General features: G+C 39.8%; 1 protein-coding gene across 8 annotated transcripts in view; it reads left to right on the forward strand.

Annotated features, from left to right (window-relative positions):
* Nucleotides 1–2,504: 2,504 nt before the first annotated feature.
* Nucleotides 2,505–14,029, forward strand: part of APC (APC regulator of WNT signaling pathway) — a 133,869-nt gene continuing 122,344 nt past the window's right edge. For 5 of the 8 annotated variants that reach the window (XM_082723696.1, XM_082723698.1, XM_082723691.1 and 2 more), the window contains exon 1: nt 2,506–2,893. Coding sequence is in view for 4 of the 8 variants with exons in the window: in XM_082723697.1 (XP_082579823.1) it covers nt 2,729–2,893 (165 nt within the window). In the remaining 4 variants the exon portion in view is untranslated. Of the gene's footprint in view, nt 2,894–14,029 lie in introns of all 8 variants that reach the window. The other 3 variants (XM_082723693.1, XM_082723690.1, XM_082723695.1) reach the window with 1 other exon arrangement.

The raw sequence follows: 14,029 nt of genomic DNA on the forward strand, positions 1-14,029 counted from the left end.
CTACTGAATGAGAGAAGATATTTGCAAATGATATATCCAATAAAGGGCTAATATTCAAAATATATAAAGAACTTAAACACTTCAAAAGCAAAAACCAACAAATAATCCAAATAAAAAATGAAGAGAAGACCTGAATACATATTTTTTCCAACACAAACGTACAGATGCCCAACAGACACATGAAAAGATGGTCAACATCACTAATCATCAGGGAAATGCAAATCCAAACCATAATGGTATAGCACTTCACACCTGTCAGAATGACTAAAATCAAAAGGACAAGAGAGAAGAAGTATTGTCAAGGATGTGGAGATATAGGAAACCCTTGCACTATTGGTGGTAATGCAAACTGGAGCAGCCACTGTGAAAATAGCATAGAGGTTCCTCAAATAATTAAAAATAGAATTACCACCATGTGACCCAGTAATTCCACTACTGGGTATTTACCTCAAGAAAGCAAAAACACTATTTTGAAAAAATACATGCACCCTTATGTTTATTGCAGCATTATTTACAAGAGCCAAGATATGGAAGCAGCCCAAATGTTCCTCCATAGATGAATGGCTAAAGGTGTGAGATATATATAAAATGGAATATAACTCAGCTGTTAAAACAAAAAAATGAGATCTTGCCCTTTGCAACAACATGGATGGACCTGGTAAGGAAGTTAGAGACAAATACCACATGATTTCACTCATGTAGAATTTAAGAAACAAAACAGTTAAAGAAAAAAAGAGACCAAAAAAAAAAAAACAAACAAACAAACCCAAAAAAACCCAACAGATTTTTTTCTTTTAGAGAGATAGAAAGAGAGATAGCGAGCCCGCTCGTGAACAGAGAGGGAGAGGAAGCAAGATAATTTTAAGCAGGCTCCACAATGAGCACAGAGCGTGTTATGGGGCTCAGTTGGGGCTTGATCCCACCACCCTGAGATGGTGACCTGAGCTGAAATCAAGAGTTGGATGCTTAACAGATGAAGCCACCCAGGCACCTCCCAAACCCAGATTCTTAAATACAGAGAATAAACTAGGTTGCCAGAGAGGTGGGTGGGGATGGGTGAAATAGCAAAACAAAAATGTGGAATGCCGGGGCGCCTGGGTGGCTCAGTGGATTAAGCCGCTGCCTTCGGCTCAGGTCATGATCTCGGTGTACTGGGATCGAGCCCCGCATCGGGCTCTTTGCTCAGCGGGAGCCTGCTTCTCTCTCTCTCTCTGCCTGACTCTCTGCCTACTTGTGATTTCTCTCTCTGTCAAATAAATAAATAAAATCTTTAAAAAAAAAAAAAATGTGGAATGCCATGGAAGAAATGATCAGGTGCAATAGTGGAAACTAACTGGAGAGCAGGAGTGAGAGGTAGTTGAGGAAGGATATGGCCTTTCTGAGCTGACAGTTACACTAAAACCTGAAAGATGACAAGCTAGACATTTACAGAACAATAGTAAGGATCTTCAAGACTGTGGGATCAACACATGCAAAGCATAGGCAGTCAGGAAGTATTAGTATTTGTAAAGCAGTTGTGACAGTGTCAGCAAGGCAGACAGGCCCTTGTGGTAAAAATCCAACTCCTACCATGGCCTCAATGCCCTACCTAATTTGACCCCTGACCTTCTCTCCTCCCACTGTCCATGCCACCTATTCTCTTTGTCCCTCTTACCTCCTGGTCTCATTCCCACCTCAGAACTCTGCTTTTGCTGTTTCTTCTGCCTGGATGTCTCTGACCCAGACCTTCTCTTGGCTCCTGGCCCCTGTGGTCAGTCTCAGATCAGATGTCATCTCCAGAGAGAGACTGCCAATTACCACCCTTCACTCTCCTTCATCTTTTGGTGGTTTGCTCTTTTCCCATCCCTTATCACTGTCAAACGTTAATTCTGTGATTTGTCTTTTATTGTCCATTCTTTACCACTAGAATGTAAGTTCCATGAATTTATATTTCTTACTGCTGGAGCCTACGACAATATTAAGTATATAATAGAAACTCAAATATTATTTGTTGAATTAATGTTGAATGCAATTAAGCTAGAGAGGTAATTAAAGGCAAAGAACAGGTAAAACTGTGTGAGACAAACGAGACCTCCCAGAATAGGTATGCTTTGAATTAAAATGGGGGTGGGTGAGAGAGAGGAGGTGGTACGTAGCTACAAAACAAGAATGAGAATTACTCGTTCATCTTTGTCTTTTTTGCTAGATTATGAGCTCCGTTAGGGCTGGAAGCAGGTTTTATCAATCCATCATCAGCACTTAGCCTAGAACGGTTCACACTATAGGTGCTAGATTGGTGTTTGCTGAATAACTGTGGGTGTGTAGAAGGGTTTTATTAATTAAGCCGCTAACCAGTCAAAGAAAGGCCAGTAGGTCTGGCGACTGAGATTCTGCATCCCAAGTAGCAAGCCCGCGAGGGCCAGGACCGCGAATAACCAAGGGGTCTGAGAGCGCTGCGGCAAAGCGACTGCGCATTCCAGCCCCTCCTTGCGGGGCAGGAACACGCCGGCGATCCCCACGCACGCATGCGCGCTGCATTCTTCCCGCCTCCAACAAGATGGCGGAGGCCAAGTAGCGAGGGGGCGGAGTGTGGCCGACGGAAACCCGGCCGCTGCTGGGGGGGAGCTGCGGGCGAAGGCCCGGGAGCAGCGGGCCGAGGCTGGCACGATGCTGTTCCCGGGAGGCGTTGTTAGTTACTGCTGAGGAAGGTGGAGCACCGAGTTGCCTTCCCGGTCCCCCGGCGCTCCCTATGTACGCCTCTCTGGGCTCGGGTCCGGTCGGCGTTTTGCCTGCTTCTGCACCACCCTCTCCTCTCGGGTCCTGGAGCTCCGGCAGCGGCAGCGGCTGTGTCCCGCAGGAGAGGAAGCGCCCAGGCGGCGTCCGTACTTCTGGCCGCGGGGCGAGCGTCTGGCAGGTGAGTGAAGCGCAAGCTTTGGTGTCTTTGCCTCGCCGTTGCTCCAGACCTTAGTGGTGCTCGGCCGGACTCTGCCGCTCTCTTGTCTCCACGTCCCACCCTCTCTCCGCCCTGTGCCCCCTTTCAGGCCTCCAGCTGGACCCTGGCTTTGCAAGCCCTCCATTCTCACACAGTGGGTGGGGGTTCGCGACGCCTGCTGCCCTCAACACCTTTCCTGGTTCCTGGTGAAGCTTCACCCCTCCAAGCGGTCTCTCCTTTGCTTTAGGTGGGTGGGTCGTTGCCCCTCCTATTTTAGTCGCCTCCCCATCTTCCTGGTTTTGACCCTCTTGCTTCCTTTAAAAGTTTAATTGGGAAGAATACCCGGTAGCCTCGTATGCAGACTTACAAAGAAAAAGCTTCACCTTGATGAGGGAATCAAGTCCCCAGGAAACGGGTGGTTGGAAGAGTTGGAGACTCCTTGGCCCATTGAACTGCAAAGTAGAGAATGGTGCCTGGGATGCAAATGATTGTTCATGGAAATTAATCTCTAACTATAGTAAATCTTCGGTCTCCGAACTTTTAAGGCGGGGGCTTACGTTTTCTAGATCTAGTGAAAGAATTGGGAAGTGTTCGTTTTAAAAGAGAAGGCTTGTGATTGTAAGATATGTAATAGCACAGGAAAGGTTAAATGATTTATTCTTTTATTCAGTGTTCGCTCAAATTGACCAGCCAAGCTTTAGAAACCCGTATTGCACACGCTCTTTGTTTTATTTAGAAAGAACTAAAATGGAGAAAAGCTTTTTAAACTCAAAACCTCTCAAATTTCATGGATTCTCCTTTGTTTCTATTAACAGTCGCTATAGGACTTGGTATTTTCTGCAAAATTTAGGCTGTGCCAGTCTCAGTTCTCCCTCCTTCATTTCTGGGGCAAGGGTACTCAGAATTAATGGTGTAAGAAACTGTGTTAAATAACCTGGTCTCTTGCCAGAGTTTATAAGGGCAAACTGCAGGATTGAAATGGTAGTGGAGGAAGTTGCCATGGCTGTTTTTCCCATATTTTCTGTCTTTCTGCAGTTATCTCAACTCTGTCCTTCTGTTTGGGCTTCATGCTGGGACTAGCTTCCCTCCTAGTAAAAAGATGGCTATCAGCAAGGTTCATGTGATAGCCTTTGTCATTTACTTCCAAAGGGAGAGAGAAGTAGTTGGATAATTTCTCAAGAATCCCAAAATTGTAAAAATGAGATTATAGATATAATTGATAGCTTCTCCTTTGAGATTGCAAATGGGTGGACTATTTTATTAACATTAAATTGAGTAGTATCATTTTGTAAAAGCTATGCTAGGTGCCCTCCCAAGTTATTAAACACAGACTATCCTTGCCGTATTGGAATTCTGTACTAACAATCTTTAATATGTGGGTTGTATAATTGGCCTGTCAGATTTGTTTACTTTTCATTCTGCCTCATGACACATAATCTCTTTCCCTTTGCTGTAGACTTAGACCTCTTAATGAATTTCCTTCTTTAAAAAATTTTTTTTAATTTCTTAAATTTAGAGATAAAATTGTTTAGTTCAAAAAAATGGGAGATATTTTTATGTTTGATTCCTGTATGGGCTAGTTCATTCATTTGTTTTTAGCCTTCATTTTTCTACAATCTAGGGCTGTACGTTTTTCGAGGGGGTTATCTCAATTCTGTGCTTTTGGCTGAAGGTATAGTAGGACTGCTGAGCTCCAGGCAATGGCTCTCTACCTCTGGCAAAATAATTTGAAGGATTATGTCAAAACACATCTCTGATTACAAACTGTTATTAAAAATCTCTTACTCTTCCTCTCTTAGGGAATCTGTTTTCTCCTTCTCACTCGCTGTCTTTATGAACCCCTCTTTGTCTCTCTGTTCATCTAACCCATTAGCCTACTGCTGACTTCATTTGCCTCTCTAAACCAGGATCCCACAGTCATCAGATTTTACTAATGATGCCCCAACGTGCTTTCTTTTCTGTGGATATACCTTTCTAGTCCCCAATCCAGAATGAGCCTCATCACTAGCTCTTTCATTTTGACCCCTGAGCCCCTGAACGATACAAGAGACAAGTTGTTTGTGGATATTGGTTGGTTTTTATACCAGTTGGTGCTCTGCTCTCTACTGGGTCTTTAGTGCTGATTGTGTTCCTTACTGTCTCATTTCTGAAGGTTTTTATAGCAAATAACTTGATCTCTTTTCCTGAGAAAAATGTCAGCTGTATATTCTTTTCTATCCTCAGTATGATTTCCTTATTTACTCCTGTCTCAGAGGAAGAAATGCCCTTCCCCTTTTTCAAGAATAGGCCCCTCCAGATGTGTCACAATCATCCCTCCCTGTCTTTCTGTAGAACTGTCCGTTAGTCTCTCCCTCTCTCGAGTATACATATGCTTCTGTGTCAAGGCTGCCAAATACAGTGCTGAGTGCAACTCAGTGAGGCCAGTCTGAATTTTGAGCCTGCTGTGCCATTGTATTTTTATTCTTTAATTCCAGAAGTCTGGTGTAGTAGAAAAAAACATTGACTTTTGAGCCAGATAAATCTGGGTTTGAAGTCTATTAAAACCACTTAGTGGCTATGTGGCTGTGGGCAAGTTACTACTCACTCTATTTTTTATCTATAAAACAGAATGTTAAACTTGCTTACAGAGTCATAATTGAAGGAGTTTAACACATGTTAAATGTCCACCCAAGTGTTTGGTACATTATGGAGTTCCTAATAAATATTAATTATTCTTACTTTGCACTCTGTAGTCAGAGTGCTACTTTAAAAGTGCTACTTTAAAAGTCACCTATGACTTCCTAATCACCAATTCTAATGGTCTTTCCTCAGTTATCCTTGGTTCCTAAGATCTTTTGCGAAATATACTATACAGGAATAAGATTATCTGATTTCTTGGTTCTTCTGCATTGTATGTCCTGATTCTCTTATGTCTCCGAAAATTTTTTCACATTTCCTGCACTACTTCCCTCAAAACATAGCAGTTCCTGCATTAGTTAAGATGCAAACTGAATTTAAAAGCAAAAAGAATGTATTGACTTATATAATTGGCATGTGCACAGATAGAATTGGTTTCAAGAATAGGCTTATGTCATCAGGGCTGAAGTTCATTTTTCTGCTACTATGTCAACTTTGTCCTCCTGGTTGCGCTTTATGCTCAGACTGGCTTCCCTCCTAGTAAGAAAAAAAAAATGGCTATCAGCAATGTTCGTGTGATAGCCTTCTTAATTTCCACAGGGAGAGAGAAGGATTCTCTTCTAGTCTTTTCCCAAAAGTCCTAACCTCTATTCTGATTGAACAAATGGAGAAGGTCTTGCTGCCAAGTCGGTCATAGTATCTTTGTCAAGAGGAGTGGAATTACTCTACTTGGCCTAACCAGTGGATGAACCTCATCTAAAATGACAGGAGGTAACCAATGTACTCAAGGATCTCTGTGCTTTTCACTGTGTTCTCTTGGTAGTTGTATCCTGTTTTTAATGATATAAATTGTCATTTTTGTGTGGATGCTTCTTCATTCTGCAACTTGACTTCCCACATTGCTTGCTATATATCTCTATCTTAGATGTGCTATAAGCTTACCTCATACCAAACAGAATCACATGAAATTTGATTTTAATGCACATACCCTCACCTTGTGTGTTTACATATGCATATGTGTATATGTTTCTCTTCCTTCTAGTTTCCCTTTTGTGAACCCCTTTCTCCCAGCCAGCCACTCTAATCCTGCAGTCATCTTGGTTCTCCCACTTTCAGCAGCTTTCAAATCTTGAATATATCTTATATTAGTTTTGCTTCAGGTTACATAACACTGACCAACAGTAAATAGTATTTCACATAAAAGGAAGCCCAGAGTTGGAGGATTGCTGGGCAGTCAGTGACAATGACCTTATATCAAGGGTTGAGGTGCTCTTCATCTTTATCCTTAGTGTGCTGATCTTTGCGCTTAGGTTCATCCTCCTACTGCTGCACATTCCTCTTTCTGCTCCAGACATCACAGTCTCACATAGCCACCAAAGATTGTAGGAAGTTTGCCCTCCAGTCTCTTGATTAGGCAAATAAACCTTTTACAGAAGCCCTATGTCAGATGTCATGCTGGCATGTTCATGTCCTACTATCAAGGGGGCTGGAAAAACCATTATCTGGCATTTCAGTGTAGGAGGAAGTTAGGTGAATGGCTAAGGGGAAGGCGACCAATAATATCAGTGACATGTCTCTACAGTATTTTGTGGAGAAGTAAGTTTAAATAAGTAAGAATTTTCCAATAGTAGGAGCAAACTTATAGCACCGCTTACCTCAACAGTTGATAATAAGCTATGCATAGGATTTTGGCCAAACACTGAGGTAGTCATAAATCACTGATTAAAATTGGATTATGTAAAATTAAACATTTCAGTGATACATCCCTGTTCTTCTAAGGTTGATGTTTTTCTTTACTTTTTTAAAAAATTAAATTCAAGGGGCGCCTGGGTGGCTCAGTGGGTTAAAGCCTTCAGCTCAGGTCATGATCCCAGGGTCCTGGGATAGAGAGCCTTCTCTCTCTGCCTGCTTGTGATCTCTGTCTGTCAAATAAAGAAATAAAAATCTTTAAAAAAATTAAATTCAATTAATTAACATATATTATTAGTTTCAGAGGTAGAGTTCAATGATACATCAGTCTTTATTTATTTATTTATTTGACAGAGAGAGAGAGAGAGACATTGAGAGAGGGAACACAAGCAGGGGGAGTGGTAGAGGGAGTAGCAGGCTCCCCACTGAGCAGGGATCCTGATGCGGGGCTCCATCCCAGGACCCTGGGATCATGACTCAAGCTGAAGGCAGAAGCTTAACGACTGAGCCACCCAGGCGCCCCAATTCATCAGTCTTATATAACACCCCGCACTTAATACATCACATGCCCTCTTTTCTGTCCATCACCCAGTTACTCTTAAGGTTGATGTTAAGTACATTTATGTGTACCTCGTGGAACCACTGAGAGAAATGGGCACATATAAAACCATTAGAAAATAGATTTTTTTTTTCCCTTAGGCATTTGGAAAATATATAGGTACATTTTTGGTTGTCACAGTGGTTGTAAGGGCCTACTGAGAACTAGTAGGTAGAAATCCCATATACTAAAAGATTCATCCCTTCAAAAATGCCAGTGGTGGCCCTACACCTTGAAATAAGCAAGTACTTTGCTTTTTTAAAGAATTCATAGACATTCATTTGTATTCTTATATTGCAAGTGACAGAAAACCAAATTCAGACTGCTTAAACAGTCTGAACAGAGGGAATGATTAGATCTTGTAGCTGAACTTTATCTGAGGCTTTATCTAGCCTGAAATCATCAAGGACTTGGCTCAGTTTCTCTGTGATCTGTTCAGCTCTGTCATTCCCCTTGTTTTGGTTTCATTCTGAGGCTAGCTTATCTCATGGTAGCAAATTACTGTAGCACTTTGAGACTTAAAACCCTCATTTCACATGTAAAGTAAACTGAAGAATACCTTCTGTTACTTGATTTTGTGAGTATTTGTTAAGTATCGTCACGACTAAAACTTTCCCTAAACATCTACCTGTAAAATGTTAGTTACTTCCCCTGTTGTGCTACAATTTTATAATCTATATTTTTATCTCTAGTATATGTTATATTCGGTAAGTATTATTTTTATATGTCTCAAGACATTACCTTGTCTTAATTATTTTTGTATTCTTAGTGTCTTGGATCATGACCTAAGCCAAAGGCAGAGGCTTTAACCCACTGAGCCACCCAGGTGCCCCAGGATACTACTTTACATAGATTGGTGAGGAAAGGGCTTTTTGAGAGGCCCCTTGAACTGAGAGACCTGAAGGAAGTGATGGGAGTAAGCTACAGAGCTATCTGAGGGAAAATGTTCAGGGAGAAGGAGCAGTGTCTTCTGAAATGGAAGTGCTTTGGCATGTTGGAAGAACCAACAGGGAGGCTAGTGTGGCTGACGCAGAGTGAGTGAAGGGGAGAGTGGTTAAGACATTTGGTAGGATAGGCAGAGGCTAGATCAAATAGGGCATTGAAAGTCATTTAAAGATTCCATTTTACTCTGAGTGAAATGGAAATCATTATAGTGTTTCAAGCATGGGAATATCCAGATTTGAGTTGGTTTTGTTTTTTTGTTTTGTTTTGTTTTAGAGGATTATTCCAACTTGTGTTCAAAATTAAAGACAAGAATGGAAGAAGGAAAACCAGTTAGGAAAAATCTTATAATAATCTGGGTTGAAAATGTGCTGCTTGGAGAAGGTAGTAGTGATTGGGGAGCAAAGAAGTTGTCAGCTTTGTGATATACTCAGGAAGTAGAAAGGCACCTGACTGGCTCAGTCAGGTCATGATCTCAGTTTCATGAGATCAAACCCCATGTCGGGCTCCACACTCAGCCTGGAGTCTACTTGAGATTCTATCTCTATGCCCCTCCCTCACTCGCACTCTCCCTCGCTCTCTCTCTCAAAATAAAAAAATAAAACCTTTAAAGAACAAAAGTAGAATAATTAGGATTTACTGATGGATTAGACGTGGAGTATGAGGGAAAGAAGTAAAGGATGACTCCCAAGTTTTTCAACATGAGCAACTGGATGAAAAGTGGCACATTTTACTGAGATGGGCTGTTGGGTAGGGGGTAGGTGGAAAACAGGTTTAGAGTTGTAAATCAGGAGTTTTGTTTTGGATGTGGCTATGTTTGAGATTCCTATAAAATATTCAAGACTTTGAATAGGCATATCTATTAGGAGTTCAAGGGAGAGGTGAAGCTGGAGGTATATGTTTGAAAGTTATCAGTGTACAGATGGTATTTAGGGCTATGGGACCAGATGAGATCATCTGAGGAGTGAGAATAAGATTCGTGAAACATCTTGATATTAAAAATCATTTCTTATATTAAAGGTTGGGAGCCACCATGTTAGATAGTAGTTACAGCATTCAGAATATGGCGAGGATAATAAGTAATTCTTTGAGAAAGAAGTGGGACTCAACCCGGGCTTCAAAAAATAGAAAAGTCCTGGGGCGCCTGGGTGGCTCAGTGGGTTAAGCCGCTACCTTCGGCTCAGGTCATGATCTCAGGGTCCTGGGATCGAGTCCCGCATCGGGCTCTCTGCTCAGCGGGGAGCCTGCTTCCCTCTCTCTCTCTCTCTGCCTGCCTCTCCGACTACTTGTGATTTCTCTCTGTCAAATAAATAAATAAATAAAATCTTTAAAAAAAAAAAAATAGAAAAGTCCTTTTCCTTCTCATTTGAAGCACAGTGCCTACCTTGTGGTGAGCGTTCTACAGGTGCTGGTAAATGGACAAAAAGCACTTAGGCTGGGGAGCAGCCTGAGCAGAAGTTTGGCAAGAGGGAAAACTAGAATGTTTTAAAAGAACATCAGAGAACTAGAGGGAAAAAGTTTGTGCTGACAAGTAGTGAAAAGTAGGATTGGGTTAGTCTATTAAAAGCTTTAAATTGTAAAATGACAGTTATGTTTAACCCTGTAACTTATAGTTTTCAGTTCTGTTTCTGTTGTTTGCACAGTGCCTGGCCTCAAATAGATGCTCAGAAAGTATTGAATAAGTGAATGTGGAATTCCCAAGATCTAAGATTTACCTCTACTCTATTCTTTTCCTCTCATTAAAATGTACTGGGATGCAAACTATGTTAAGTCATATAGGGATGATCTTACATTTGCTTCAGTTTATTATTATTTCTAATGCTAAGCATTAAACACATCTATACTTTATGATTGATAACAGATTACTTAAGACATACCTCAAAACTGGCTCATAAAATACCAGAATATTGGCAGAACTGAGGTTGAAAATGGTTGCACCAGAAAGTGAGGAGCCATAATAATCTTTTGTTCAGAGACTGACAGTTATTTTGCTTTTACAAATAAATTTATTTATGACAAAACTTATGTCATAAATAAATTTATTTATGTCAAAGCAGAAATGACTGCCTGTTGCCTGTTTATAGATCATTTTCTCTTTTAGCTGTTAGGAGCAAACTGGTTTAGAATTTTAGCCAGAAAACTGGAGATGAAATATCTTTGGAGATTGAATTTTTATTATTTTTATGGTTATATGATTTACAACACTAAGTATAATTATAAATAATTAGCAAATTATAGACTTATATAGTTTAACCATTAGAAAATAGTTTACCTGAATAAAATCATAGTGAGATAAAAATTGAGATTTTAATTATATTTTGAAGTAATTAAAATAAGATACATAGGTATGTGATTATTTTCTTCAGTTCTTATATACCCCATTATTAAAGCTTTATATAGTCATTATAGGAAATTCAAGAAATAAAATAAGAAGTACAGATAATATGCAAAAGCTCATCATATAAAAAAACCAGTATAGCTTTTGTCTACCCCAACCCCTCTCTCCCTTTGTCTCATTTTGTCTTTTTTCCGTGCCTAAGACATATCCCCCGTTGTAGTATACATGTTTGTGTGTGTATATTTCTAATTTTAAAAAGCATTAGGTTATATACATTTCTTAGACTCCTTTGTAAATCTTATTTTTATTGACTGTATAATAATCCCATTAAAAGAATTATTTTTCTTTTTTAAAAAATTTATTTATTTAGGATTTTATTTATTTGACAGAGATCACAAGTAGGCAGAGAGGCAGGCAGAGAGAGAGGAGGAAGCAAGCTCCCTGGTGAGCAGAAAGCCCGATGCAGGGCTCGATCCCAGGACCCTGAGATCATGACCTGGGCTGAAGGCAGAAGCTTTAGCCCACTGAGCCATCCAGGCACCCCAAGAATTATTTTTCTTAACTACTCCCTGTAGTTGGGTATTTAGTTGTTTTCCATTTTATTTTCATGTGGGATGAACATCTTAGCATGTTATGGATTTCTTTTTATCTTGGCCTTTTTCCTTAAGATGGGTTCATAGATAATGAAGTCACTGGATGATAGGCTATAACATCTTTAAGGTTAATAATGCATGTTGCCAGATAGGCCCAATAAATATTAATTGGTTTGAAATTAATCATAATGGGGGGAAAATTAGGACCTACAGAGTTGCTGAGCTTTAGTGTTAGTCTTAATCAACCTTTTGTTCATCTCCAAGTATTTCTTTTTTTCTATAACACATATTCTAGATTGTACATAAAATGAGGAAGTTAATATGTTATTGTAAACACATGAATTTATTACCCAGGTCAAGAAATAGAATGCTGCATCATCCCAGGGCTGCCCTTCCTGTCTTGTTCCTGATCTCAAAGAGAAAGCTTTTAACATTTCACTCCCAAGTACGTTTGCTGAAGGTTTGTTTTCTGTTTTGTTTTTTGTTAAAACCTTTAATACATTAAAGAAGTTCCCTGCTCAAAGTCAATCTACAGAAATCTGCTGCATTTCTTTGTACCATAATGAAGCAGCAGAAAGAGAAATTAGGAAAACCATCCTATTTACAATGGCTCCAAAAATAGTAAGACACCTAGAAGTAAACCTAACCAAAGAGGTAAAAGACCTGTATTCTGAAAACTATAAAACTCTGAATAAAGGAGTTGAAGACAACACAAAGAAATGGAAAGACATTTCACGCTTATGGATTGGAAGAACAAGTATTGTTAAAATGTCTCTACTACCCAAAGCAGTCTACGCATTTAATGCAATCCCTATCCAAATACCAATGGCATTTTTCACAGAAATGGAACAAACAATCCTAAAATTTGTGTGGAACCACAAAAGACTTGAATAGCCAAAGCAGTCTTGAAAAGCAAATGCAAAGCTGGAGGCGTCACAATTCCAGACATCAAGTTATATTACAAAGCTATAGCAATCAAAACAGTATGATATTGGCACAAAAGTAGACATGTAGATTTATGGAGCAGAGTAGAAAATCCAGAAATAAACCCACAATTGTGTGGTCAATTAATCTTCAACAAAGCAGAAAAGACTGTGCAATGGGTGTTGGGAAAATTGGACAGCCACATGCAGAAGAAGGAAACTGGACCATTTCCTTACACTACCCACAAAAATAGACTCAAAATGGATGAAAGATCTAAATATGAGACCATAAAAATTATGAAACCATAAAAATCCTAGAAGACAGCACAGGCAGTAATTTCTCTGACACTGGGTGCAGCAACTTTTTTTCTAGATAGGTCCCCTTGCCTCAAAAGCAAAAGTAAACTGTTGGGACTCCATCAAAATAAAAAGCTTCTGCATAGCAAAGGAAATAATCAACAAAACTAAAAAGCTGCCTACTGAATGGGAGAAGATACTTGCAAATGACATGTCTGGTAGAGGGTTAGTATCTGAAATATATAAAGAACTTGCACAACTCAACACCCAAAACCCAATAATACAATGGAAAAAATGGGCAGAAGATATAAACAGACATTTCTTCAAAGAAGACATACAAATGAGCGACAGATACTTGATAAAATGCTCATTATCGGTTACCATCAGGGAAATGCAAATCAAAACGTAACACCTGTCAGCATGGCTAAACTCAAGAACACAAGAAACAACAGGTGTTGGTGAGTTGTGGAGAAAAAGGAACCCTTGTGCACTGTTGGTAGGAATGCAGATTGATGCAGTCAGTGGAAAACAGTATGGAGTTTCCTCAAAAAGTTAAAAATAGAGAACTACCTTACAATCCAGCGGTCACACTACTGGGTATTTACCCAAAGAATACTAAAACAAATTCAAAGGGATATATGCACACTTATGTTTATTGCAGCATTATTTACAATAGCCAAGATATGGAAGCAGCCCAAGTGTCCCTCCATTGATGAAAGGTTCAAGAAGTGGGGTGTGTGTGTGTGTGTGTGTGTGTATGTGTATGAATGATGAACTATTATTCAGCCATTAAAAAGAATTAAATCTTGCCACTTGTAATGACATGGATGGAGCTAGAGTATAATGCTAAGCAAAATAAGTCTGAGAAAGACAAGTACCATATGATTTCACTCATATGTAGAAATTAAGAAACAAAACAAATGAGCAAAGGGAGAAAAGAGAGACAAACCACGAAACAGACTCTTGATATAGAGAACAAACTGAGAGGAAGTGGGTGGGAGGTTGAGTGAAAAATTGCTGGGGATTAAAGAGTGCGCTTGTCATAATGAGCACCAGGTAATTAAAATAAAAACTAAAAAAAAAAAGTTCCCCGCTGTATCTTATTTACTAACAATTTTGTGT

The sequence above is a fragment of the Mustela nivalis genome, assembly GCF_964662115.1.
Source record: "Mustela nivalis genome assembly, chromosome: 3".
Lineage (NCBI taxonomy): Eukaryota > Metazoa > Chordata > Mammalia > Carnivora > Mustelidae > Mustela > Mustela nivalis.